At 40.7% G+C, this 23,680-nt stretch overlaps 1 protein-coding gene across 1 annotated transcript in view; it reads right to left on the bottom strand.

Moving 5' to 3' along the window:
* Positions 1-23,461, bottom strand: part of LANCL3 (LanC like 3) — a 96,078-nt gene extending 72,617 nt beyond the window's left edge. The window contains exon 1 of the mRNA XM_041741312.1: positions 22,769-23,461. Within this exon, the coding sequence (XP_041597246.1) occupies positions 22,769-23,341 (573 nt within the window). The 5' untranslated portion in view covers positions 23,342-23,461. The remainder of the gene's footprint in view (positions 1-22,768) is intronic.
* Between the last annotated feature and the right edge of the window lie 219 nt (positions 23,462-23,680).

The following is a 23,680-nucleotide window of genomic DNA, read 5'->3' as shown; positions in this document are numbered from 1 at the left end:
TTACTAAAAAAATTCCTAAGTGCTTGCTTACTCTCCATTACCATATTTCTATTCCTTTAGACCAGTAACAAACGTGCAGAATGGTACTAGCCTGCAAGCTGTACTTTGAGTAGCACTGGTCTAGACACTCAGAAAGGCCTTTCCTTTTAATAAAGGAACTGTAATTTTATCGATTCTAAGATGCACCTATTTTCTACATTTTAACATATCTGAGATCAGAATGCCTTTCAAAATCACTATCTGTCTGGAGGCAGCAGGACTTCGTTCTCATGGTCTGTGCATGTGCGTCAAAGTGTCCCAAATGGGGCAGCCCCAGTGGCGCAGTGGTTTAGTGCCACCTGCAGCCCAGGGTGTGATCCTGGAGACCCGGGATTGAGTCCCACGTCGGACTCCCTGCATGGAGCCCGCTTCTCCCTCTGCCTGTGTCTCTGCCTCTCAGTCTCTCTCTCTTCTCTGAATAAATAAAAAATCTTAAAAAAAATGTCCAAAATGGATATCAACTACTTGGAAAAACTGCCAGACACAAAGAACACTCTTTTGAGAAATGCTGCATCACAGTGCTTTTGATGGCACAGGAGACTATATTATGTGGAAAATCACAGACCATCAGTAACTCAAGGGGAAAGACACACTTCAGACCTGTTGAAGTGTGAATGTGAGAAAATTTTATGAATATCATAACAAATTTATTTTGCTTATATTCTCCTTTTAGGTATACACAAGAGTGATCTGTGATAAAAGTCACTGTTTAACTCTAAAAAGAGCTTTTTCAAGAAGTATAAAATCTTAAGTGATAAAAAGTATTTTAATGGACTGGTTTTTCTCATTGGTACATAAGGAAGATACATCTTACAAAGGACATAATCTTATAATTGATTAAATTCCACATATCCTTCACAAGGCTTACTCGCCAATACATAGACTCAAATACACTAATGGAAGCCCCAAGTTCCCCTAAAAAAAAAAAAAAAGTAAAACAAAACAAAAACCTTGAGCTGAAGTATATGTGATAAGCAAGGGAAGGCTGTCCTGAGGGCAAATGTTGGTAATCTCCTATATTAAGCTGGGGACCCAGGAAAAAGTCCAAAGTGGTTCCAGGCCGATGATATTCCCAAATCCCAGAGAGAGCAAACACAAGTCTCTGTAAATGAGCATCATTCTCTATTTAGGCACCACACATTAAAATCAAGCAAATATGTGTACAGGGTGAAAGGCCAAAGACCCAAGGCAACAAGCCAACATGAGTGACAATACACAGAAACAACAAACCATAAAGTTAGACTACCAAGGATTTCCAACATTTAAATTAACAGACACTGTACCCCCAACAAATGCATTAAATGCTCCAAACAAAAAAAGTAAAAATCACAAAACTTAACAAGCAATATGAAACCTTGAGAAAGGCTTACCTGGAACTAACAGGAAAGGAAAATAAAATTGACAGACATAAAACTCAATGGATAGGTTAAACAGGTGAAACAGTGCTCCAGAGGTAACTGGTAAATCGGAAGATAGATTTGCAGAGGTGACCTAGAATGTAGCACAGAGAAACAAGGAAATGACAAGTGTAAAAGAGAGGATAAGCAACAGGAAGTGATACAAAAGGTAATGTGTGTCCATTTGGATCCCAGAGGGATATAGAGCCGTGGTTCTCTACCTTGGCTGCACACTGCAATCACCTGTGGAACTATAAAACTATTGATGCCTACTTCCCACTCCAGGAGATTCTGATTTAATTGTTCTAGAGCATGGCCTGAGCTTCAGGAATTTTTAAAGCTCCCCAGATGATTCTAATGTGCAGCCAAGGTAGAGAAGCCTTACTATAAAAAATGGGGAATGTTGTGAACTCGAGTTAGTCGGTCTTCTTAGATATAAGACCAAAAGCACAAGTGACAAAGGAAAAAGGAGATAAAATTGGGCTTTATAAAAATTAACACTTTTGTGCTTCATCAATACAGTTAAAAGACAACCCATACCATGGAGAATATATTTGCTGATCCTATTTCTGATAAGGGACTTATATTCAAAATATATAAACAACTTTTACAATTCAGTAATAAACAACTCAATTAAAAGGGGGGGGGGGGAGAAGGACAGAAAAGCCATTTCTCCAAAGGTGTGCAAATGGCCGATAAGCACATGAAAAGAAGTTCAAAATCATAATCGTTGGGAAAATACATATCAAAGCCACAATTCTATACCACTTCATAATCACTTAACATGAAAAAGTTAAATAGTAACAATTGTTAATGAGACTGCAGAGAACCTAGAGCTTGCATCCATTGCTGGTGTCATGGAAAATCCTGCAGCTGCTTTGGAAAACCAGGCTGTCAGGTTCTTAAAATGTTAAAGTTACTATTTGAGCAATTTTATTCCTAGGTATATACCCAAGAGAAATGAAAATATATGTCCACAAAAAAGACCTGTACAAGAATGTTCAAAGAAGCTTTATTAACAATAGTCAGTAACTGGAAATAACTCGAATGTCCATCAACTGACAGGATAAATAAAATGTGATGTATCCATACAATGGAAAATTATTTGGCAGTAAAAAGGAATGAAGAACAGATACATGCCAGACGTGGATGGACCTTGAAAACATTTTTCTAAATGAAAGAAGCTGTTCACAAAAGGCCACATATTACTCCATTTGTATGAAATGTTCCAAATAGACAAATCCATAAAGACAAAAAAGTTGACTAGAGGTTGCCAAGGGCAGTGGAGGTAGAAAGAGAAGTTGGGTATAATGGAGGAGTGACTGCTAATTGGCTTCAAGGTTTCCTTTTGGGGTGATAAAAATCCTAAAATCGATCATGGTGATGGTTGCACAACCCTATGCACATATTAAAATCACTGAATTGTGTACTTCGTATATGTGAATAGTAGTATATGTGAATTCTATCTCAATAAAGTTAATTTAAAAATGCAGAACAGGGGGATCCCTGGGTGGCACAGCAGTTTAGCGCCTGCCTTTGGCCCAGGGCGCGATCCTGGAGACCCGGGATTGAATCCCACATCGGGCTCCTGGTGCATGGAGCCTGCTTCTCCCTCTGCCTGTGTCTCTGCCTCTCTCTCTCTCTCTCTCTCTGTGTGTGTGTGTGTGTGTGTGACTATCACAAAAAAAAAAAAATGCAGAACAGGTGATATTTGAAGGGACAACAGCTGAGAATTTTCCAGAACTGACTAAAGACAAGAATCCACAAATACAAGAAGCACCACAGACATAAGTAGGGGGATTCCAGTGAAATTTACTCCTAGACACACAATGGTGAAACTGCAGAAAGCCAAAAACACAAAAATCACTGGCAATCAAAATCCAGAGGGGACTGTGAACACATTGAAAGCATCAGAGCATTAACAAGAAAGCCAGAGCACAGAACTTCAGAACAAGGAACTACCCAGAAGGTACCCTCACATTTGGCCCAAAATCTAGAGAGAATAAAACACCGGGAAGTAAACAAATCAAAGCAGTATTGTTCTACTTTTGATTCACATTTGGACGGGAACACAGCTTGCCTGATGGAAAAGCACAGGATGCTTTAAGCTTGAAAGCTAAATGTTAAAAGTCATTTTAGCTTAAAAAGTCATAAAAAGACACAGTCGTTTTACTTAGAATCCCTAAGAGGTCACTAGCATCAGGAGGCAGAATTGGGGACTTTACCCAGCTGCAAAGGCTGACAGGGTGTTGGTTACACGTTGGTCAATACGCAAGGACAGAAATTAGAAGCAGTTGTGCCATACCAGGTACCACCTTGCTCGTTAAAAGCTCATGCGGGATGCCTGGGTGGTTCAGTGGTTGAGCATCTGCCTTCAGTTCAGGGCATGATCCTGGCATCGAGTCCCACATTGGGCTCCCCTTAGGCAGCCTGCTTCTTCCTCTGCCTGTGTCTCTGCCACTCTCTGTGTTTCTCATGAATAAAAAAATATTTTTTAAAAATTAAAAAAATAAAAAGCTCATGCTAAAATGAAGAGAAATATTAAGTCACAGAATGCCGCATAAAAATTCAGGTTCATATTTCCTTCTCATTTCTTAGATTTAATTATCTCTTCAGATATCTTTACTCACCATGAGAAGGATTTGATGAGGTATTCATTTCTTAGCTGTAGTAAAAGTATACTTACTGAAAACTGCCTTCGACTTTTCTCCTCCTGTACATATCTGGTTCATAAATATTTAATAACTGTTTGAAGGACAGTATTTTAATATGCAGTTAAACTGACAGTTTTCTACACTAAGTTATTTTCTTTACAGGAAAAGCTTAAGTCCTTCAAAACAAACCAAAAAAGGCATTCTAATGGCTGATTAAGTGTCTACAGCTGTCAATGTTTATCAAGCACGAATGTAAACTTTAAACAGAGGGAGGTAAAGGCTGGAAAACATACAGAAGGTTTTATCACCCACATGAATATAAAAGTAATAAATTATTTTTTAAAAGAAAAACAAAAAGCTTTTTAGATGTCAGGTATTACACAAGTCCAAAATTATAGTTCTCTAAAAGCTATCTTTAATTTTATCAGAGAGTCCTATGTGTCAGCACAGAAATGCCTAAGTGGATCATTTTGACCTGTCACAAGCTGGGTAAATTTCTCATTTTGTAGTGTAAAAGTGGTAGAATTTCACCATCCTTTGGCTGTCACAAAGCTGATTGTGAGTGAAAATATGACAATATTCATGACTAACCAAGTATCCTGTCCATCAAATACTTAATCCTAAGTGGCTCTGCTCTCAGAGCCATAAAAGCTACAATGCATTTAGATAAGATTTTTAAATGCTTTTAAAATGTGGGTTGCTCCTTCTTGAGCCTTGAATAAAGGGGGCTATTTACTTTCATGAAATTAAAAACATTTCATATGCATTCCTTCCTTCCTTCAGTAAGTATTAAGAATCTTCTGTTTGCCAGGAGTGTGCTTATTATTCAGCTCAGTAGTAATAAGAAGGGAGTGGAGATTAGGGACTCAGAGTTGCCCCAGGTATGCTGCAGGAAAGGTTCCCTCAGAAACGTGTAGGATGAAAACAAACAGGAAATGTGCAGTGAACAGTACATCCAAAAGGGCAGCCAGAGATGCTAAGGAAAGGGATTAAGAAAAAAGGCTAAAAAAAAAAAAAAAAAAAAAAGGCTTGTGAGAAAAATAACAAAAGAAACTCAGAAAAATAACAAATATGGTATTAGAAACTTTCTGCTAAGGATTATTTATCTCACAATTTGCCATCTGTGTTGGATCCTCACAGATCATCATCCGTGCTCATCTTGAACATCACACTACCAGTTCTTTGACCATGCTCTATCTGGGCCCTTCTCACCTCTACCTGAATGCCATCCAGACACCTCCTCTCTTTGAGTTTTCAAGCTGCTATGAGGAATCTGGGGGTGGGGTGGGGGGGCTGGTGAGCAACTAATTCAGTCCTGAATCCCCAGGGTGGATTTAGAGGTTCTGCCAACTTCCTCAAATGTTCTCTCCATGAACTGCAACAATTATCTGTCATTTGGTGAACATTTATCGGTATATAATTTTGTTTAACACTAATGGTACCACCAGCCCAGGGCAGCAGAAAGATCACAACCCTGAAGAAGAACATGAGTTCTAGACTAGATTCAGTCCCTCATCAATTGGGAGCTGTAAGCCCCATAGGTAAATTCTGATTATATCGCCTCTTTCCAACAGGTTGGTTCCTATCAAAAGTATTGTGCTCAGAAATGTTATCTTTATCTTACTTAACAACCCTGTATCCTTGGGAATGTTACTTAACCTCTCTGCAACATTTTCTATTCTGAAAATGGAAGTAGTAATATTATCTAACTTGGAGAGATATTATGAGGATTAAATGGGACAATGTATGTGAAAAGTACTGAGCAGACTTAATGTTCTATATAATTATTAGTTACTATTGGTTGCAATGACTTGGAAGCATTTTAGGATCTTGGAGCATCTTAGAGCCACTGTCATGAAAAAAAGGGTCTCTCCTGTTCTTCTTTACATAAATGGTTCAACCAGTCTTTACTGTATTGTAATCATATTTTCAATTTTAATTATTTTAACCGGGTTCCCTCCTGTCCTTCTGGGGGAGAAGCTTAAATGTGGCTCTGATCCTCATTTTCCTCAATACTTTATTAAAGAAGGCAAAATTATTTAAATTGAACCATAGGAAGATTTTAATGGTCACAAGGCTATTTGACTATTCAAACTAATAAAATATCATTATATTCTAATTTAGTATGACCTCTAAGGATATAAAGGATATGTCAAGCCATATTTTTGATGAGGAGGTATGTGTTGACAAACTTTACCTATAAATGACCACATTATTTCATTACTAGGTAATATCCCATAAATGTTCTCTTAGAGCATTTTTGAATCACTGCGCAGTAACAGCATAAATGTGTAGAACAGAATATGGAGAAGTCATAGCTAAAAAGCACAAGGTTAATTTTTTAAAAAGAGTTCTTGTGCTCTTGGTATTCATATTTCTCAAAAAATACATGTACAAAAAAATACATGTACATAGCTTAAAAAAAGAAGAGTTCCTTAAAGTAATATTGGGCTCCTATCCCCTACCCTCCACCATCCATGTTTTGTTCCTCTGAGGCAAAAACTTAAAAACATTTGTATTTTTGCTATTTACCTTCATAGTTCTTCTTATACAGCAATTTCCTGGTTTTTCCATTTTAGGTGCTATTAATCTAACATGGAAGATAAAGATTTAGTTCTCTTATCTCTCCATACATACATTCCCTTTCTCAAACACCTGAGTTATATCTTTTATCAGAACAATATGTGGAAAAAAAACAATATGTGGTTAAATACTCAGCAAAACCACGTACACCCTTCTCCTACTTTATCCCACCTCGGAGTTAATAATTTCCTTTTCTTTTTATATAGTTGCTTGGTTTTCTATCTGTAACAAACGCACACCCAAACTTTCCAACTGACCTGCAAAACTCCCCTAGGTATATCCAAACACATCAGGTAAGCCTTCTGATTTTTTTTTCCTCTTGGCAACATCCCAGCTGTAGCTCTGCCTCAGTACTTGCTGGCTGCCTTCAAGGCTGGATACACAGCTGTCATTTTGGGCTATCTTTATAATCACTCTGGAAGTCTCCAATCATTTCACCTGCTCCAGATTTTGAGATTCCCCTATTTTCCTATTTCTTGGTTCAGTCCCCCTTTACAATGGGCCTAAAAAAAAAATATATATATATATATATATATATATATATTTTTTTTTTTTTTTTTTACCATTTATAAAGTGTTCCAGATGGTGGCTGGTTTATTTGGAACCTCTGGCCTCTAAAATTCTCTTAACACATATCCTGTGAGGCTAGATTACTTCTGTCTTATGCTTTTGAAAGAAAAAAAAAATGTTTTTGAGACCTTGCAAGTTATTTTTTCCCTCCTCTCACACTTGATTATTTTGGCTGCCATAGAATTCTGGTTGATAAGTAATTTTCTCTGTGAATTTTCAGGGCCTTGTTCCATTGTCTTGGACCTTCCTAAATTGCTATTTGAAGCCCAAAGCTAATCTTTTTATGGAACCCGTTTTGCTTTTCTCCTTGGAAGTCTTTAAAATCTCTTTTTTCATCCAACATGTTGGTGGGCCCCTGAAATCTGACAACTCAAGGCTTGCACCCATGAAAAATACTGGAGTCATTTTTTTTTCCATCTTTCCCTTTCATTTACTTTGCTCTAGTTCATTGGGACTGACTACTAGACAGAGGTTGGGCTTCCTCTAATTAGTCTTTTCTCTTTTTATCAGTCTCATTTTCGTTTGGCTGAACTTTCAGGGACACTTCCTCGATTTTAATATTCGAATCCTTCTGCTGAATTATTTTTACTTCTGCCATCATATTTTTAATTCTGAAGAGTTCTTTTTCTGTCCTCTGAATCTTGCTTTCAATAACATCCTGCCTTTATTTCATCCATGTGATCGCTTTCTTCCCTGGCAATATTAATTATAGATTTGGGCACTTGGGAAGTTTTCTTCTGCTCCCAATATGAACTGTTCAATCCAAGTCTGGCTTTCCTATGTGTTGTGATTGCTGTTTTTCACATCAGATGCTTTCTTCAAATGTCTTCTGACAGGTCCTATTTGAGAGCCTCAGCCTAAAAAGCTCATTGGGAAGCCTGGGATGGGGAAGAGTGCTAGCCAGTTGGTGGTATTTACTATAGGGTGACAAGGCAGTGTAACTGCTTGGTCATTGGGAGGGAATACACATACAAATGTCAATATTTGCAATTCTTTTTTGTGGAATCTATTTGACGATCATAGGCCCCCCCTTTAATCTGCCCGCTCCTGATGGGTGTGTCTGCCAGTACTCTGAGGGTTGAGAGGCTAGGTGAGTATATATTGCAGGGGGGTGGTGAGGTGGGGGAAGGTGGTGTAAGGGGAGAAGGGGTGTGGGGGAGGGGGAAGCAGTGGGGGGGGGTAAGGTGGTGTGAGGGGGATGTCTCACCATTCAGCATGTAATGTTATTTTCAGTGAAGTACCTCATCTTTGCCCTTGAATGTGACCTGGGCTTCAAAGCCCAGAACTTCTCTAATTCAGTCGGTCAAGTGATTATCAAGGCTTCTGCCAAGATCTGAAGGGCCCATGTACAGAATCTGGGTGATCCTACCCAATCTCCTCAGATACAGATACTTTCCCTGAGTCTGTGAATTCACCCCCCAGTGTCCATGTGTTTTGCTTCTAACAACCCATGCCTGCAGCCTTCTTCCAGGGCCCAGGTTTTAGGCTACGAGAGACACACTGGACACACACCAACAGAGCAGACATAGCTGGGAAGATTACAGCCCACACCACCGGCTGTCATGACTTACTGGTCCAAGAGTATGCCTCTAGTCAGGACAGCCTCTGATGTTACTTCTGCTCCAGAGCTCCTCTACAGAGTGAGACAGAGCTGGGACTTAGCCTAAATCACACCTTTGCTTGGCTTCCTGCCCTTTGCTCTTATCCCATACCCCACCCCCCACGCCCCTGTACTGGTTTCTCCAAGAAGCACTTTCTGAAGGAAGCACTTCCACATCAATCTATAGCCCAGAGTTGGTTTTTGGAGAAGTAGCCTTAGACCATCATCTGGTTGCTTGGGTTTAGGAAAGGATCCAGATGTCCAACCATTTCATCAAACTTGAAACTAGTTCTTCTATTTTCAGACCTGACTCACACTCCTACGCCACCACCATGGGTTTTGAGAACCTCCCATTCCTGAACCTTTCTAGTGTTCTAGGAAGCTGAGGCTTCTGGAAGTTGGTGACAATTGTAGAACACTTGCCTGTACTGCTATTTTTATTCAATTCTAAGTGACACTTTAGTTACACCATCAGCTTCAAAGCATCTATTCTTCCAAACATCTTGGATATAACTCACTCTCCTTGTAGTAGTGTAAACCTTAGTAGGAAAACATGCAGAAGTCTTCCCTCACTGAAAGCCCTAGAAGTGAAAGCAGCTCTCTAGTCAGACAAACATGGGCTCAACAGCTTTACCAACTGTGTGATGATGGGCAAGTCACTGAGCCTCTGAGTCATATCAGATGTTTATCGCAGTGCCTGTCATACAGTAAAGCCCTGTCCTTTGGGTTATTTTCTGGTGGTAATAACAAGTTTGAGGTACTATCACCCTATGTCTTTACCTAGTTTCCACACTTCTGAGATGTCTGCTCAAGGTTGAGGGAATAGTCTAAGGCAGTGGTTCTACAAAAATGTCATCTCCAAATGAGCAGGAACATCTGGAAGCTGGTAACAGTGCAAAGTCTCAGGTTCTCCTGCAGACCTACAGAATCAAACTCCAGGGATGGAGCCCAGCCATCTGCATTCTAACAAGCCCTCTGAGGAATTCTAATGTATGTTCACCTGTGAGAAATATAGACCTAAAGCCAGTCTCTATATTAGAGAAAAATATAACAGACCCCCATAAAGATAAAGGCTAAGACCTAGAGCCAGTGTGGTACTGAAGACTGTAAGCAGAGCTAATGAATATACATAGCCATTCAATGATTAGGGATAGGAAGAAGTCATAATTATACTTTTATTATTAGGGCAATGTAAATATTAAGATCAAGTTATAAATGAATATAAACAGGAGTTAGGTGCTAAAGAGTAAATTGAGGATTTAAGTTTGTAGAATTGACAGTGAGCCTATACCATATAGTCTTGAAACACAAATAGAAAAGTGCATTAATGCAAGAAAAACAATTTCTGGGCCCAGAAGCTTAAGAAACACTTGAAAGAATCCGTAATTGTATTAATTCTTTTCTGAAACAAGCTACCAAATATACATGATCCAGAATATTTGGTGAGGAAAACTCATTTGATGTTGTCACTTCACCAGAGATACAACTATTGAAATTCATCTCAAATTCTGAATTAGTGCCATGCAAGCAAATGATCTTTAGAAGGAAAGAAAAAAAACTTAAGAGTAAGAGTTCCCTGAATCTGCCACTCGGATTCCGGGAGAACAGGCCAAGAAAGATTCCAACATCACTTGCATAGCAATTTCCAGTTGCTGAAGGCCCATTAGGTGATTTACTCTGAGGAGTACAAATCAGAGACACAGGAAAGCCAATTCCTAGAATAAGTCCCCAAAGAGCCTGAAATTTTCAAAGGAGGAAAGTGCAGAGGGTAGCACACATAGGTTTGTGTTTCAGAGGTGATGACCAGCCACTCAATTTGCTTTGACACACAATCTCTCTGAACTGTTCAGCTTAATTTCCTGAGTAGCATAGCAAAGGATGTTTCCCTCCAGCCCTTTATGGCCTGTGTGTGAAGATCTCAAAGCTCTGATCAGGGGCACAGCAGCTCTGAATGCCACCATGGGAAATATTAGACTGGCTGAGTGTCCAAAAAGTATACCAATATTATTTAGCCAATACAGAGTCTCGCTTCACAATACTTAAAATACTAATAATGGCTGACTCAGAGTCTTTACTCTGTACCTAACAGACCCTCTGCTACATTACATGCCCATTTTTCCATGGATTTTCATTAATACACATACAAGGTGAGTGCTGCTTGTATTGCATTCTGCAATAGAAGATGAAAATTCGGCCTCCAAGATGCTAAGAAACTTGGCTAAGGTCAACCAGCTATGGTGGTGGAGCCAGGATTCAATTCCAAAGCTATTCGACTCTGAAAGTTCTGCTCTTAGATACTATATTTTAATGCCTTCATTGAGAGTCCAATCTATTTTACCAGTTGCAATTCTCTTTGCCTCACGAGGAAAGAACATTTCAGATAGTAAGATTATGTTACAGAAAGTACACCAGGATAATACCTTTCTGGTTGAGCACTGGATCTCTTCAGCCTTAGATAACTCTAAAGTCTGTTAGGAATGTGGCTCCCACCTAAAGTCATTGTAATAAGTGGAGATTCAGCTGGTTCCCATAGTGTGTGCTTTGAGATTGGTGATGTTTTGGTTGCCATGGACACCAGATTTCAACACACCACTGAGCACGGGAAATCCATTCCATGAAAAGCAATGGAGCCAGCAGATGGGCACAGTGACAGCTAACTGCACACAGTGCTATGACCAATATTTGTTTTGCCACCTCTAATTTAGATGATGTTCTCACCCATGAAGTCTGTAAGACTGCCTCTCATCTGAGAAACAGCTTCTTTATGGGCCAGGTAGCAACACTCACACTTGAACGTGTCAAAGTCATTTATTTGTCTGGGTTGTTAAATGGGTAAAGCTATTCAGAAATGGAAATCTGATCTTATACAAAACACTTCTCTGCCATCTTTGTTCAGCTTGCTAAAAGATGGATCAAACGACTTCTTAAAAATTTAATTTGTCCAAGTGGCTAGCACCCCAAGAATAAATGAGTCTGTTAACTTGGTAGGTTTCCCTAGTAACTCAATCCATAAAGAAAATAATTAAAGATAAGTGGTACTTATATATAAATAATGCATGAAAACAATATGTTTTTCTTTGGGACAAACCAAATATCCAAGGCATCATACTTAATTAATGAATACAGGTCAGAGATCAGTAAAAGTCAATCAAGAAGAAAAACACTTGACCACACCATAGATTATTGGCCCCCTTACCAAGAGACCATCACCATGTGGAGATGTTAAAGGACCTCCCTGCCACATGGAGGAAATCTGTGCGTTGTGTAGGGGCCATCACATGACAAACATTAAATTAACCAGCAAAAATGAAAACAGTCAAGTTAATAAAAAATTAATACAATCTATAATTTTCACATTCAGAGGTCAATAAATACAGTGAAATTCCATTAAAACAATCTCTTATAAACCACTGGGAGGTTAACTTATTGGCAAAATAAATATTTCAATACATTTAAAAGAATTTTTACTGGGGATCCCTGGGTGGCGCAGCGGTTCGGCGCCTGCCTTTGGCCCAGGGCGCGATCCTGGAGACCCGGGATCGAATCCCACATCGGGCTCCCGGTGCATGGAGCCTGCTTCTCCCTCTGCCTATGTCTCTGCCTCTCTCTCTCTCTCTGTGACTATCATAAATAAACAATAAAAAAAAAAGAATTTTTACTAAGCACATTTCCCCCCCCCAACTGATTCAGTAATAAGAAAATTACAAACCATGCTCTTGCTAAATAATTACAATGCAAACAAGCTTAGGATTTAGTGGAATGTATATTAATAGATGAAAAGGTATAAATAAATTCTATCTCAGGAAATCTGCATTACTGAGGTTTGTAGAATCATTAGATCATAAAAATAAAAAGGAAACGGTCTAAGCATTTTCCATTTAAATTAATTTACAGTAGGGGCAGCACTACTTTATGTCACACAGGTGAATTTAATTAAAGTGATTCTAAAATGGGAGTGGTTCCATGAGCATCAAGATCATGTGTTCTATCTGATCTGGAAATATAATCAAGTGTCTCTTCTATTATGAACTAATTTAAAACTGCTGGAATTCAGTCTATTTGGGCCTTTAAGGAAATCCTACAAAACCCTTGTATATATAGTGCAAAATTATATTTATCAGGAAAAAAAAAAGAAACTCATGCATTCATTCACAGATGTTAACAGAGTTCTTACACCTGCAAGATGTGCCGGGCAGTGAATCTTTCCTTCAGCATTAACCACAAACTGAAGAACTAATATTCTTTGGCATTTATGGAAGAAGTCATTTTCAGCACAAAGGACAAATGATGAAAATCATGAAGTTTTGGGGGAATCTGTCAAATCTTTTGATAGGCAATCCCATAAAATTGGAAGACAAATAGTGATTTAGAGCTTTTTACACTCCAGTTTGCTCACTCCATGAGCCAGCAGCAGCAGCAGCAACATCAACTGGGAACTTGCTAGGGCTGCAGGATCTGGGGCCTTACCCCAGACCTGCTAAATCAAAACTTGCTTTTTATCAAGATCCCCAGGAGATCTGTGTGCACATTCAAGTGTGAGGAGTGCCAATTGAAAGCGCAGATTTGACAACCAGCCTCTAGGAGGCGGAATGCCATTTCTGCCACTGCCAAGCTGTGTGACCTGGAATAAGTGGCTTAACTTCTCTGTGCCTCCATTCCCTCACTGGGTACAATGGAGAGAGTAATGGTGCCTAAGTCATATGGTTGCTGGTTCTATTAAAGGACACAGAATCTGTGAAGTGCTTGCCAACAGTGTGCACAGTAAGTGATCAACTGTTGTTCATCCTTACATCCTTTGGGCAATCACAGGGTTCTGGCTCAAGAGTAACAAAGGATCTAAGCTGTAGCCCACTGATGGTCCCCACTTGCTGGTGGGTCCATAATCAGGCCATTAAGAACTGGACTCAACTTATAAAACTCCAGATTTCTAACCTGCTGTCATTTCAAGCCTAACCTGAGGGGTTTACGTATGCAGTACACAGCACGTGGCTGCTTACAAACAGAAACCACTCAAATCCAAACTAAGTGAAATCCTGCATACGTATTGTTTGGTGGGTGTTGAAGGGAACAATAAGAGGATTCATGTTCTACCCATCAGTTTGTCATATACTAAAAAGTCTGATGAAACCCAGCACTGAAAATTATATGGAAACACCAGCACTCCACAGCATCCATGGAGGGAAAGGAAATTGATGAAATCTTTTTGGAAAGCAGTTTTGATAATCTCTATCAAATGAAAGCTATCCGTGAACTTTGAATGAACAACCGAGTTTTAAAAAATTTATCCGGGCAGCCCAGGTGGCTCAGCAGTTTAGCGCCACCTTCAGCCCAGGGCGTGATCCTGGAGACCCGGGATAAGAGTTCCACGTCGGGCTCCCTGCATGGAGCCTGCTTCTCCCTTTGCCTGTGTCTCTGCCACTGTGTCTCTCATGAATAAATAAATAAAATCTTTAAAAAATAAAAAGTAAAAAATTTATCCTACATATATACATACACTTGCAACAGAAGGCAAAGATACACATATAAAAAGACCCGTATGTATATACATATTACATGAAAATATTGTATATATATGTTGTATATATGTATGTATTCTTTACAGCATTGGTTTTGACAGCAAAAAAAGAAAAAACTTGAATCACTTTAATATCAATAATGGCTAAATTGTGGCACAGCCATTAAATCAAACCAGTATGAAGAATGAGACCTCTATGCAGTCATGTGCAGAGATGTCCAAGGTACATTAAGAAAACTATAGAATATACATAATATGATAATTTCTGTAGATGGATAAAGATATATGTAGTTTATACAGAATAGTTCTAAAAAGGATAAATCATTAGCAATGATGTGTTTTAAAAAGGCCTTTTGTTATGTATCTTTCTGTATCTTCTTCTTGTTTGGTATTACCTTGTATGAGGACAGTAATGATTTTTAAGAAAAACTAGGGGGGAAAAGGATCTCAAAAAAAAAAAAATGTAACATTACACCTCCAAGAAATACAAAAAGAAAAAAAAAAAACACTAAGCCCAAAATTAACAGAAGTATTACCTTGTATGAGGACAGTAATGATTTTTAAGAAAAACTAGGGGGGAAAAGGATCTCAAAAAAAATGTAACATTACACCTCCAAGAAATACAAAAAGAAAAAAAAACACTAAGCCCAAAGTTAACAGAAAGAAAGAAAGAATAAACATTAAAGCAGAAACAAAATACAGACCAGGAACACAACAGAGAAGATCAACTATGAGTTGGTTCTTTGAAAAGATAAACAAGACAAACCTTTAGCTAGACTAAGAAAACAGATTCAAATAAAATCAGAAATGAAGAGACATTGTAAATGACACCATCCAAATACAAAGAGACTACTGTGAACAATTATACGCCAATAAATTGGACAATCTAGAAGAAATTGATGAATTCATAGAAACACACAATCTACCAGGATTGAATTATGAAGAAATAGAAAATCTGAACAGATCAATAAGGAGTAATGAGATGGAATCAGTAATCAAAAACCTCCCATCAAAGAAAGGCCAGGACCGACTGGTTTTGAAGAATTCTACCAACCAATTAAAAAGAATGTCAATCCTTCTCAAATTCTTCCAAAAAACTGAAAAGGAGGGTACACTTCCACTCATTTTATGAGGCTAGCATTACCCTGACACAAAAGCCAGATAAAGACACTACAGGCCGATATCCCTAATAAACAAAGATGCAAACATTTGCAAACCAAATTCAACAACACATTAAAGGATCATACAACTTAACCAAATGGGATTCATCCCTGGGATGTAAGAATGGTTCAATATGTGCTAATCAATAAATGTGATATAGCACATTAATATAAGACAAAAAATCCTATGATTATCTCAAGATGTGCAAAAAAAGCATTTGACAAAATTCAACACCTAATTATGATAAAAACTCTCAACAAATTGGTTATAGAAAGAATATACCTTAACATAATCAAGGCCATATAAGAGAAGCCCACAGCTAACATCATACTCAATGATAATAGGTTGAATGCTTTTCCTCCAAGATCAGGAACAAAACACAAGGGTGCTTACACTCACCATGTTTTGTCAACATAGTACTAGAAAAAATACTAAAAGACATGAAACCACAAAAGACCCTGAATAGCCAAAGCAATCCTAAGGAAGAACAACACAGTTGGAGGCATCACAATTACTGATTTTGAACCATATTACAAAGCTACAATAATCAAAACAGTAGGATACTGGCATAAAAACAGACCTATAAACCAATGAAACAGAATCAAGAGCCCAGAAATAAATCCACACATACATGTCAATTACTACCTGACATAGGAGCCAGGACTACTCAATGGAGTAAAGATGGTCTCTTTAATAAATGGTGCTGGGAAAACTGAAGAACCCACATGCAAAAAAATGAAACTGGATTCCCAACTTCTACCACTCACAAAAATTAACTCAAAATGGATTAAAGACTTAAATATAAGACCCAAAACTGTAAAACATGAAGAAAACAAAGAAAATGCTCTTTGACATTGGTCTTAGCAATGATTTTCTGGATAGAACACCAAAAGCACAAGCAACAAAAGCAAAAGCCAGTAAGTGGGATTACATCAAACTAAAAAGCTTCTGCACAGCAAAGGAAACCATGAACAAAATGAAAAAGTAACCTATGGAATAGAAGAAAATGTCTGCAAACCATATTTTGAATAAGAGGTTAACATCCAAAAATCTATAAATGACTCCATACAACAGCAAAACAACTTGATTTAAAGCTGGGCAGAGGAATTGCACAGACATTTTTCAAAGGACAGACCCATGGCCAATGGGGACATGAAAAGGTATTTAACATCATTAACCACCAGGGAAATGAAAACCAAAACCACTATGAGATCTTACCCTTGTTAGAATGGCTATCATCAGAGAGACAAGAAATAACAAGTGTTGGTGAGGATGCGGAGAAAAGGAAATCTTTGTGCATTGTTGGTGGGAATGTAAATTGATAGTCAAGAGGTTCCTCAAAAAGCTTAAAAATAGAACTACCCTACAACCCAGCAATTCCACTTCTAGGTATTTATCCAAAGGAAATGAAAACAAGATCTCAAACAGATGTATGCATCCCCACGTTCATGGCATTATTCACAATGGCCAAGGAAGTGGGAGGTCCTAAGGCCTTGCCAAGGGGTGTCAGGAAGTAGACATTTTAGTATCCACTTAACAGCCTTTTCCTTCTTTTCTCTTTCTTGTCAGAACTTGCATTCAATGATCCAGGTTAAAAATGAAGGACACTAGCCTTCCCAACCTCCCCTGAAACCAGAAGTGGCCAGTGACTAAGCACTGAACAATGAGGCAGAAGGGAAATTATTCAAAATAAAATGTTTTATATGATTTTTTTAAAAGATGCAAGACAAAAGCCTCAGGCCCTTCTTTTCTACTTCAGTTGTATGGGAACATGATGCTTGGAATGACAGTAGCCATCTTGCAATCCTCAAGAGTGGGACAACTCCTACATTGAGAACAGCAGAGAAAAAAGTTGGAGAGCTTGGTTTCTGATGACTTTCTCAAGTTGCTGGACCAATCTGGAATGGCCAAGCTCTACACCCCTTAGAAAGTAAGGTAGTAAATGTTCCCATTATTCAGATCACTTTTTATTGGACATTCTATTATTTGCAGCTAAAAGCATCCCCACACAGCTGCCAACCACCTGCTTTAGGAATGAGCCAAGGACCCAATGAACGATCTAGCTATATATATATACACACATACACACTAATTATGGCAGGAACATAGACTCCTTATATTGGGTATAATTTGCTGTATGCTGTTCAGAATCACTTTTGATTTTCTGTTGGTAGATGCAAATGGAAAGAACATCAATTTCATTAAGCAGCTACTGGGTGCCAAGCATTATACTAGGCACTTTATTTAAAGTAAGTCACCACAGCAGCTACCAGACCAGCCCCCTTTGGCTGAGGAAATAAAATCACATCTGTATTTCCTCAAATCTCATTTAAACAATTTAGCATTTCTTTTCATTACAAATGCAGACCACAAACCACCAAAGTACTTGTGACTTTGCCACCTATAGAAATCACAGCTATATTCATATCACACTGCAGTTGTTGAAGACAGCTCAAAATATCATTGACCCTCATCACTCTTTCAAAGGTACCATAATCCTTAGGCTTGCTGCAAAATCTTGTTACTTAATGTGTTAATAAAGAAACATAAGTGCAACTGCAGCACAATTTTTTTTAAATGTCTTGGTAACTGAATGTCGATATAATTGGCTTCCTTTGTAATTATAAGTGTTTGATTATATATCCCTAAAAATGCTATTCTAAAGGGTATCAAAGGCTTCAACAGATTTACAAAGGAGTCCTTGGGACAAAAGGGGCTTAGACCCCAGAAACCAGTCCCCCTTGTGACCATTCTTAATACTGTTCAATCCACTGTTCATACAGAAAATCCAGGTGATCTTTCTAAAAATTAAATAAGATGAAGACATTGCCACTTAAGCCTGAAACACGTGCAAACTCCAGACTGACCTGGCCCTGTAGAATCTGGTTTGATCCTGCTCACAGCCATCTACCTGGTCTGGAGCTCTCCCATACATCTAGCCCTAGTTCACTTTGCTCCCATTATGCTGGCAGCTTTCCATTTCTTTGAAATTTCCAAGCAGATTCCCACCTGGGGGGGGGGGGCTTCATCCTTGCTGTCTCCTCTGCCTGAAATGCCTGCTTGCTCTTAAAGCAGCCACTTCACGTTCATGCTTCAATGATGAGCCAGGACATCACCTCCACAGAGAAGTCTTCCTTGCTGATGTCTGCCAAGCAGCACCCCTCCCCTCTCCTTCCCTGCCCCCAGTTATTTCCTGTTTACTTCCTTCAGGGCACTTGTGGTAACATCATTATATTGATTTTTGTTCACTACGAACTCCTGGTATCTAGTAAGGGACCTGGCACAGGTAAAAAACCTGACAGTCATTGAACAAAGGAATAAACGACAGAATTAAGTGGATAAGGAAGCATTCATCTATTTTACAAGTGAGGAAATTGAGGCTTAGAGATGTTAAAATTATTTGTCCAAGGTCACCCCAATGGCAAAGTTACTATTTTAACTCTGGTCCCCAGGTGTCCCCTTTATCCCTCCACTATTTCTAACTTCCTTTTCCCTGCTACATTTTCACCCATCTGGAAAGCAGAATGGACCCAATACAAGTTTTTATGGTGTGATTTCATAGGACTTTAGTGCCCCATTGCTCAAGGGTATCTGCTTAACAAACCGTTAAAGCTACTTCCCTTGAGTATTTCCAGGAGAGCCAAATTGAACACAAATATATTACCTGGTTAGAGTGACTATTCCTGCCACTGTCTCTTTACCATACATAGACACACATGCACACATTTTTTTTTCTCCTCTCTGAATTTTATCAATACAATCAAATCAGATGGAAGGAAGACAAGTCAAAAAAGGGTAAACTAAGGAAGAAAAAATTATAAACCCCAAATGAAACACCTGTATATGAAGGTACATGTGAAAAGGCACTTTACACAAGCTTATGTGGACAATTCTGGCCATATGCTCCCTAGTAGCCAGCATCAAATAAGAAACATGTCAGTTATGTGACATATTCTGAAGATTAAAAAATTCAATCAATTTTCTGGAGGAGCACAACTATTCCTGTTCCTAAATAGTGAGAGAAATTTCCCTTGTGGCTCCTTATAATGAAAGAATGATAGGATACAGCAATCAGTATTCTCAACTACAACCTTATAAAAAAATATATCAAGCCAAGACACCACAGAATGGTGTCTTATAGCATATCTTAATAGACATGACTGGTATGCCAAAAACCTATGCAGCACTATACTGCCTTGCTATTCAAAGTAGGGTCCCTGAACCAGCAGCATCACCCGGGGAACTTGTTAGAAATGCAGAATCCCAGGCCCAATACCAGGCCTGCTGAATCAGTCTGTATTCTCTTGACAAGATCTGTAGGTGATTCCTATGAAGGTTCAAGTTTATCATGCACTGGGTTAAGGTTACACTCAATCTGAGGCAAAATTTTTAAGAAACTAGTATTCACTTATTCAGGCAACATATTTCCTTAGTGGTAGGAAAGAATTCCTACCAATAGGACATATTCCTACCAGTATGACACCAAAAGCACCACCGTAAAGGAAAATCTTGATAAATGAGTCACAATTAAAAATGAGTGGCATAAAAAATATTTGTAGTAATACCAAAAGAAAAGTTGAGAACCCTAAATATGTCCCAGGTACCATCTTAATGAGGGGAATATAGCAATAAAAAAACAATTCTCCACATGTATGGAGCTTATCTTCTAATTGGAACGGCAATAAACAAGTAAAATGAAACAAGAAAAGGGCACAAAGTTAGGGGACAAGGTTGCAGTTTTAAAGAGGGTGAACAGGGAAGGCTTCACTGATGAGGTAGTGACCTATACAAGGTCAGAGAGCTAGCTATAAAAATAGCTAGGGGAAGAGTATTCCAAGCAAAGGGAACAGCGAGTACAAATACCCCGAGACAATAAATGCCTGAAACAGCAAGAAGGCCAGTGTGGTTGAAGCAGAGTGAGCAAAAGTGGAAAAGGTATGCAGGGGGGCCAAATCATGTGGGGCCTTGTCGGCCATTTTAAGGACCTTAGCTTCGAGAAAGATGAGAAGCCACGGGAGAAAAGGTAATAGGGAGCCACTGTAGGATGCTGAGTGGGGAAATGGCATAATGAAGTGCTTTTAAGATTGGTTCCTAAGTGGTACATGTAATGGCTTGAGAGAATCCAGCTGAGTATATTGTACTAATCCCAGTAAATGGGGATTCATTCAGTCGACTATTTATTAGGTGCCAAAGCTGTGCCAAGTAGTGTGGGGAGGATCTAGACTAGGATAACTGAGGGAACTGCCAGAGGAAAGCGAATATAAATGACATTGGAAAGCAAGAAATCCGGGACATAATAACAGATTATTTATAGAGAAATGACAGAATTTGGCAACTCAATTTAATCAACGTTTATGGATCATCTACTGAGGGCAAAGCCATATGCTGGCTAGGATGTGGGAGTGGGAATAGTGCAGAAGATGTATTTTTCCCCCCTCATAAGGGCTTCCAGCCAGGCGTGCTTAGCCCCTGCCCTGCACCTTTCAAGCCTGAATTTCTCAGATTACTGCAGCTGAGGCTGGCACTGAGACTAGCTTATTTGCTCAGGTTGAGCTGGAGTTTTTTTTTGGGGGGGGGGGGGGCGGGGACAGGGAGCAGTGTTTAACCCTCAGAGTTTGTTCTGTCTTCTAGAAGCAGGGGTCAAAGCACCTCAAATTGTTTAGCAGAAAAAGACAGATTTGGTTTGGCAGGAGCGCAAAAGAGAGGTCTTAATAAATGTCTTTTTGGATCAGCGTTGCAGACTGGCCCTGGGCCACCATTTAGGGCAATGAGTCCTTGTGGTCTGTTTCCACCTGTATGACCTGATGAGTCTCACGCTCTTTGCCACTCCATTCTGGAGAAAAGGCTCCAAAGCACAAAAAGGGAAAGCAAAAACCAAAACCAAAACAAAACAAAACCCCACCTATTTGAAAATTGCCTACCACCAGACTTCAAGGTCTGAGGAGCAGATGCAAATATAATGCAAATGATATGTAAATACCCTGTGGCCTTCTAAAAGGTTTTCTACAACTGGAAGGGCCCTTAGGGAACTGCTAGCAGATAACAGTGACTCAAGCAGAATGAACTATTTCAAGACAACTTTGTCACACAGATCTCTGCTGCCGCGCTAGCACAGTACACAGTCTTCAGTGATTTTTTTCCTCACTTGGATCAACCTCACCTGCTATAAAAACAAAATCAAGTCTGCCTGTTATCTTAGAAGTTATCTAAGTTAATTGCACTTTTAAAACACCGTATACCCTTAATTTTTCTTCAAATGTCTCTTTCACCCAAATAAAGTCATGTTGAATGTGTCACTTCCTCCCTAGAACAATATTTGGCTCCACTGGGTTATGAATGAAAATGCCTCTTTCAGTTCTAGTTACTAAGATATTTGGAGGATTCCCCCTTCCCCCCACAGGAACTGGCACATTCTAACAGTCACATGTTGTATTCAAAGTGAATCCAGAAAAGAAAAACAACAATCCATATGTAGTTGTGAAATCCAATTCACTTCAAGGAGCTACTGGAAAGCTATTCATTAAGAAAACCTGCTCTGTCAAGTACACTGTCGTCTCGACATTTCTAACTACACGTTCTAAAATGAAAAATGCACATTCGATTACAATGGGGTAAACTTCTGTCTACATTTATGCATACAGAAGGACACTCTCATCAGATATGCATTTTTAAAAAGCCTTGAGATGAACCAAATAGCAAGCAACCAGAGTCAGTACATCAGACCCGCAGCTGGGCAGTAATTCTGGGTTACAGACCTAGGCGGGGGGGGGAGGGGTGGTTCGCAGAAGCCATTTACCACGTTAGCGATGGAAACAATGACAGCCTTACCAGCCCCCAAAACTTCCAATACTTTGCTAGCACTCTTAACATACGAGAGTGCTTCGGCTTTTTGACAGGAGGACCAAAGGAAGGGAAATCTCTTTCATTTTCAAGGAGTTCGGGTTTTTTTTCCCCCCTCACTTGAAAGGACCTCCGGGAAGCTGTTGGGCAGAGGCATCCGGGGAGACGCCACGTTGGGCGTTAAATGGGAACAAAGCGCAAAGACGCGCAATCCCAACAAACGAGAGGCTGAAAAAGAGAGGAGGGAAGACGGATGAAACCGGGAGAGAAACCTCTGGAGGCTGAGGAGATGACAGCGCCAGACAGAGTAACAAAGAGAAGAGCCGCGGGGCGCTGCTCCCGCGGCGGGAGTCCGGGGAAGGGCCGGGCAGGCGGCGAGCGCCCCCCCGCGGCCGGGGCTGCCTCTTACCTCCTGGGCGAGTTTCTGCTTGAGCACGAGCGCAGCGCACAGGTAGCCCGCGCGGCCCACGAACAGCTCGTCGGAGCCGCACTCCAGGAAAGAGACCGGCGCGCAGACGGCGCACAGCGCCCGGAACTTGCCGAGCGGCTGCACGTAGTCGGACCGGCCCAGGGCGTGGTACACGAGCGTGGCCACGGCGTACACGCCCGCGCCCCCGAGCAGGAAGGCAGCGCGGGTGTCGGCGTCCGGCTCGCCCCACTCCTCGGCGCGGGCGCACGCGTCTATGAGGCGCTTGGCCGAGCGCAGGTAGCGCTCCCGGGCCCCGGCAAAGAGCGGGCTCTGAGAGACGTGGTAGAGCATGTAGGCCACCCCGGCCACGCCGCCGTACAGCCCGCCCTGGCAGCTGCTGGCCGCGGCCGCTGCCCCCCGGGCCTCAGCGCCGCCCCCGAGCGGGGGCAGCTCCTGAAGGATGCGCTCGATGGTGGCGGTGACCAAGGGCGCCACCGCCTCCTCGCACTGGCCCGCCAGCAGGCTGCCCTGGTAGTCATCGAAGCGGTTGGCGAAGCAGCGCTTGGTGTCCATGCTGCTGCCCGTGCCCCCCACGGCCGGGCCGGGGTCCGCTTGAGAGCGCGCCCTGAAGCCCCGCGCACCACCTCTCGCTCTCGGAGGCGCTCAGCGGGCGGTCGATGCGGCGGGGATGGAGCAGGGAGGCTGAGACGGGAGGTGACAAGAGGAGGCGGGCGCGAGGAAGAAGCACGGAGCGGATTGCCAAGTGGGGCACCGGGCTGCCGCGAAGCTCCCGAGTGGCCCAGGCGGGCGCGGGGGATGCGCGTCGTCCGCCCCCCTCCGAGAGGCCGCGCCCTCGCCGAACCCGCCCCCTCCTGCGCCGCCGCAGCTCGGCCGCCTCTCCAAGGGGCCGAG

This window comes from Vulpes lagopus, chromosome X, assembly GCF_018345385.1.
Source record: "Vulpes lagopus strain Blue_001 chromosome X, ASM1834538v1, whole genome shotgun sequence".
Lineage (NCBI taxonomy): Eukaryota > Metazoa > Chordata > Mammalia > Carnivora > Canidae > Vulpes > Vulpes lagopus.
This window is presented reverse-complemented; position numbering and strand designations above follow the sequence as displayed.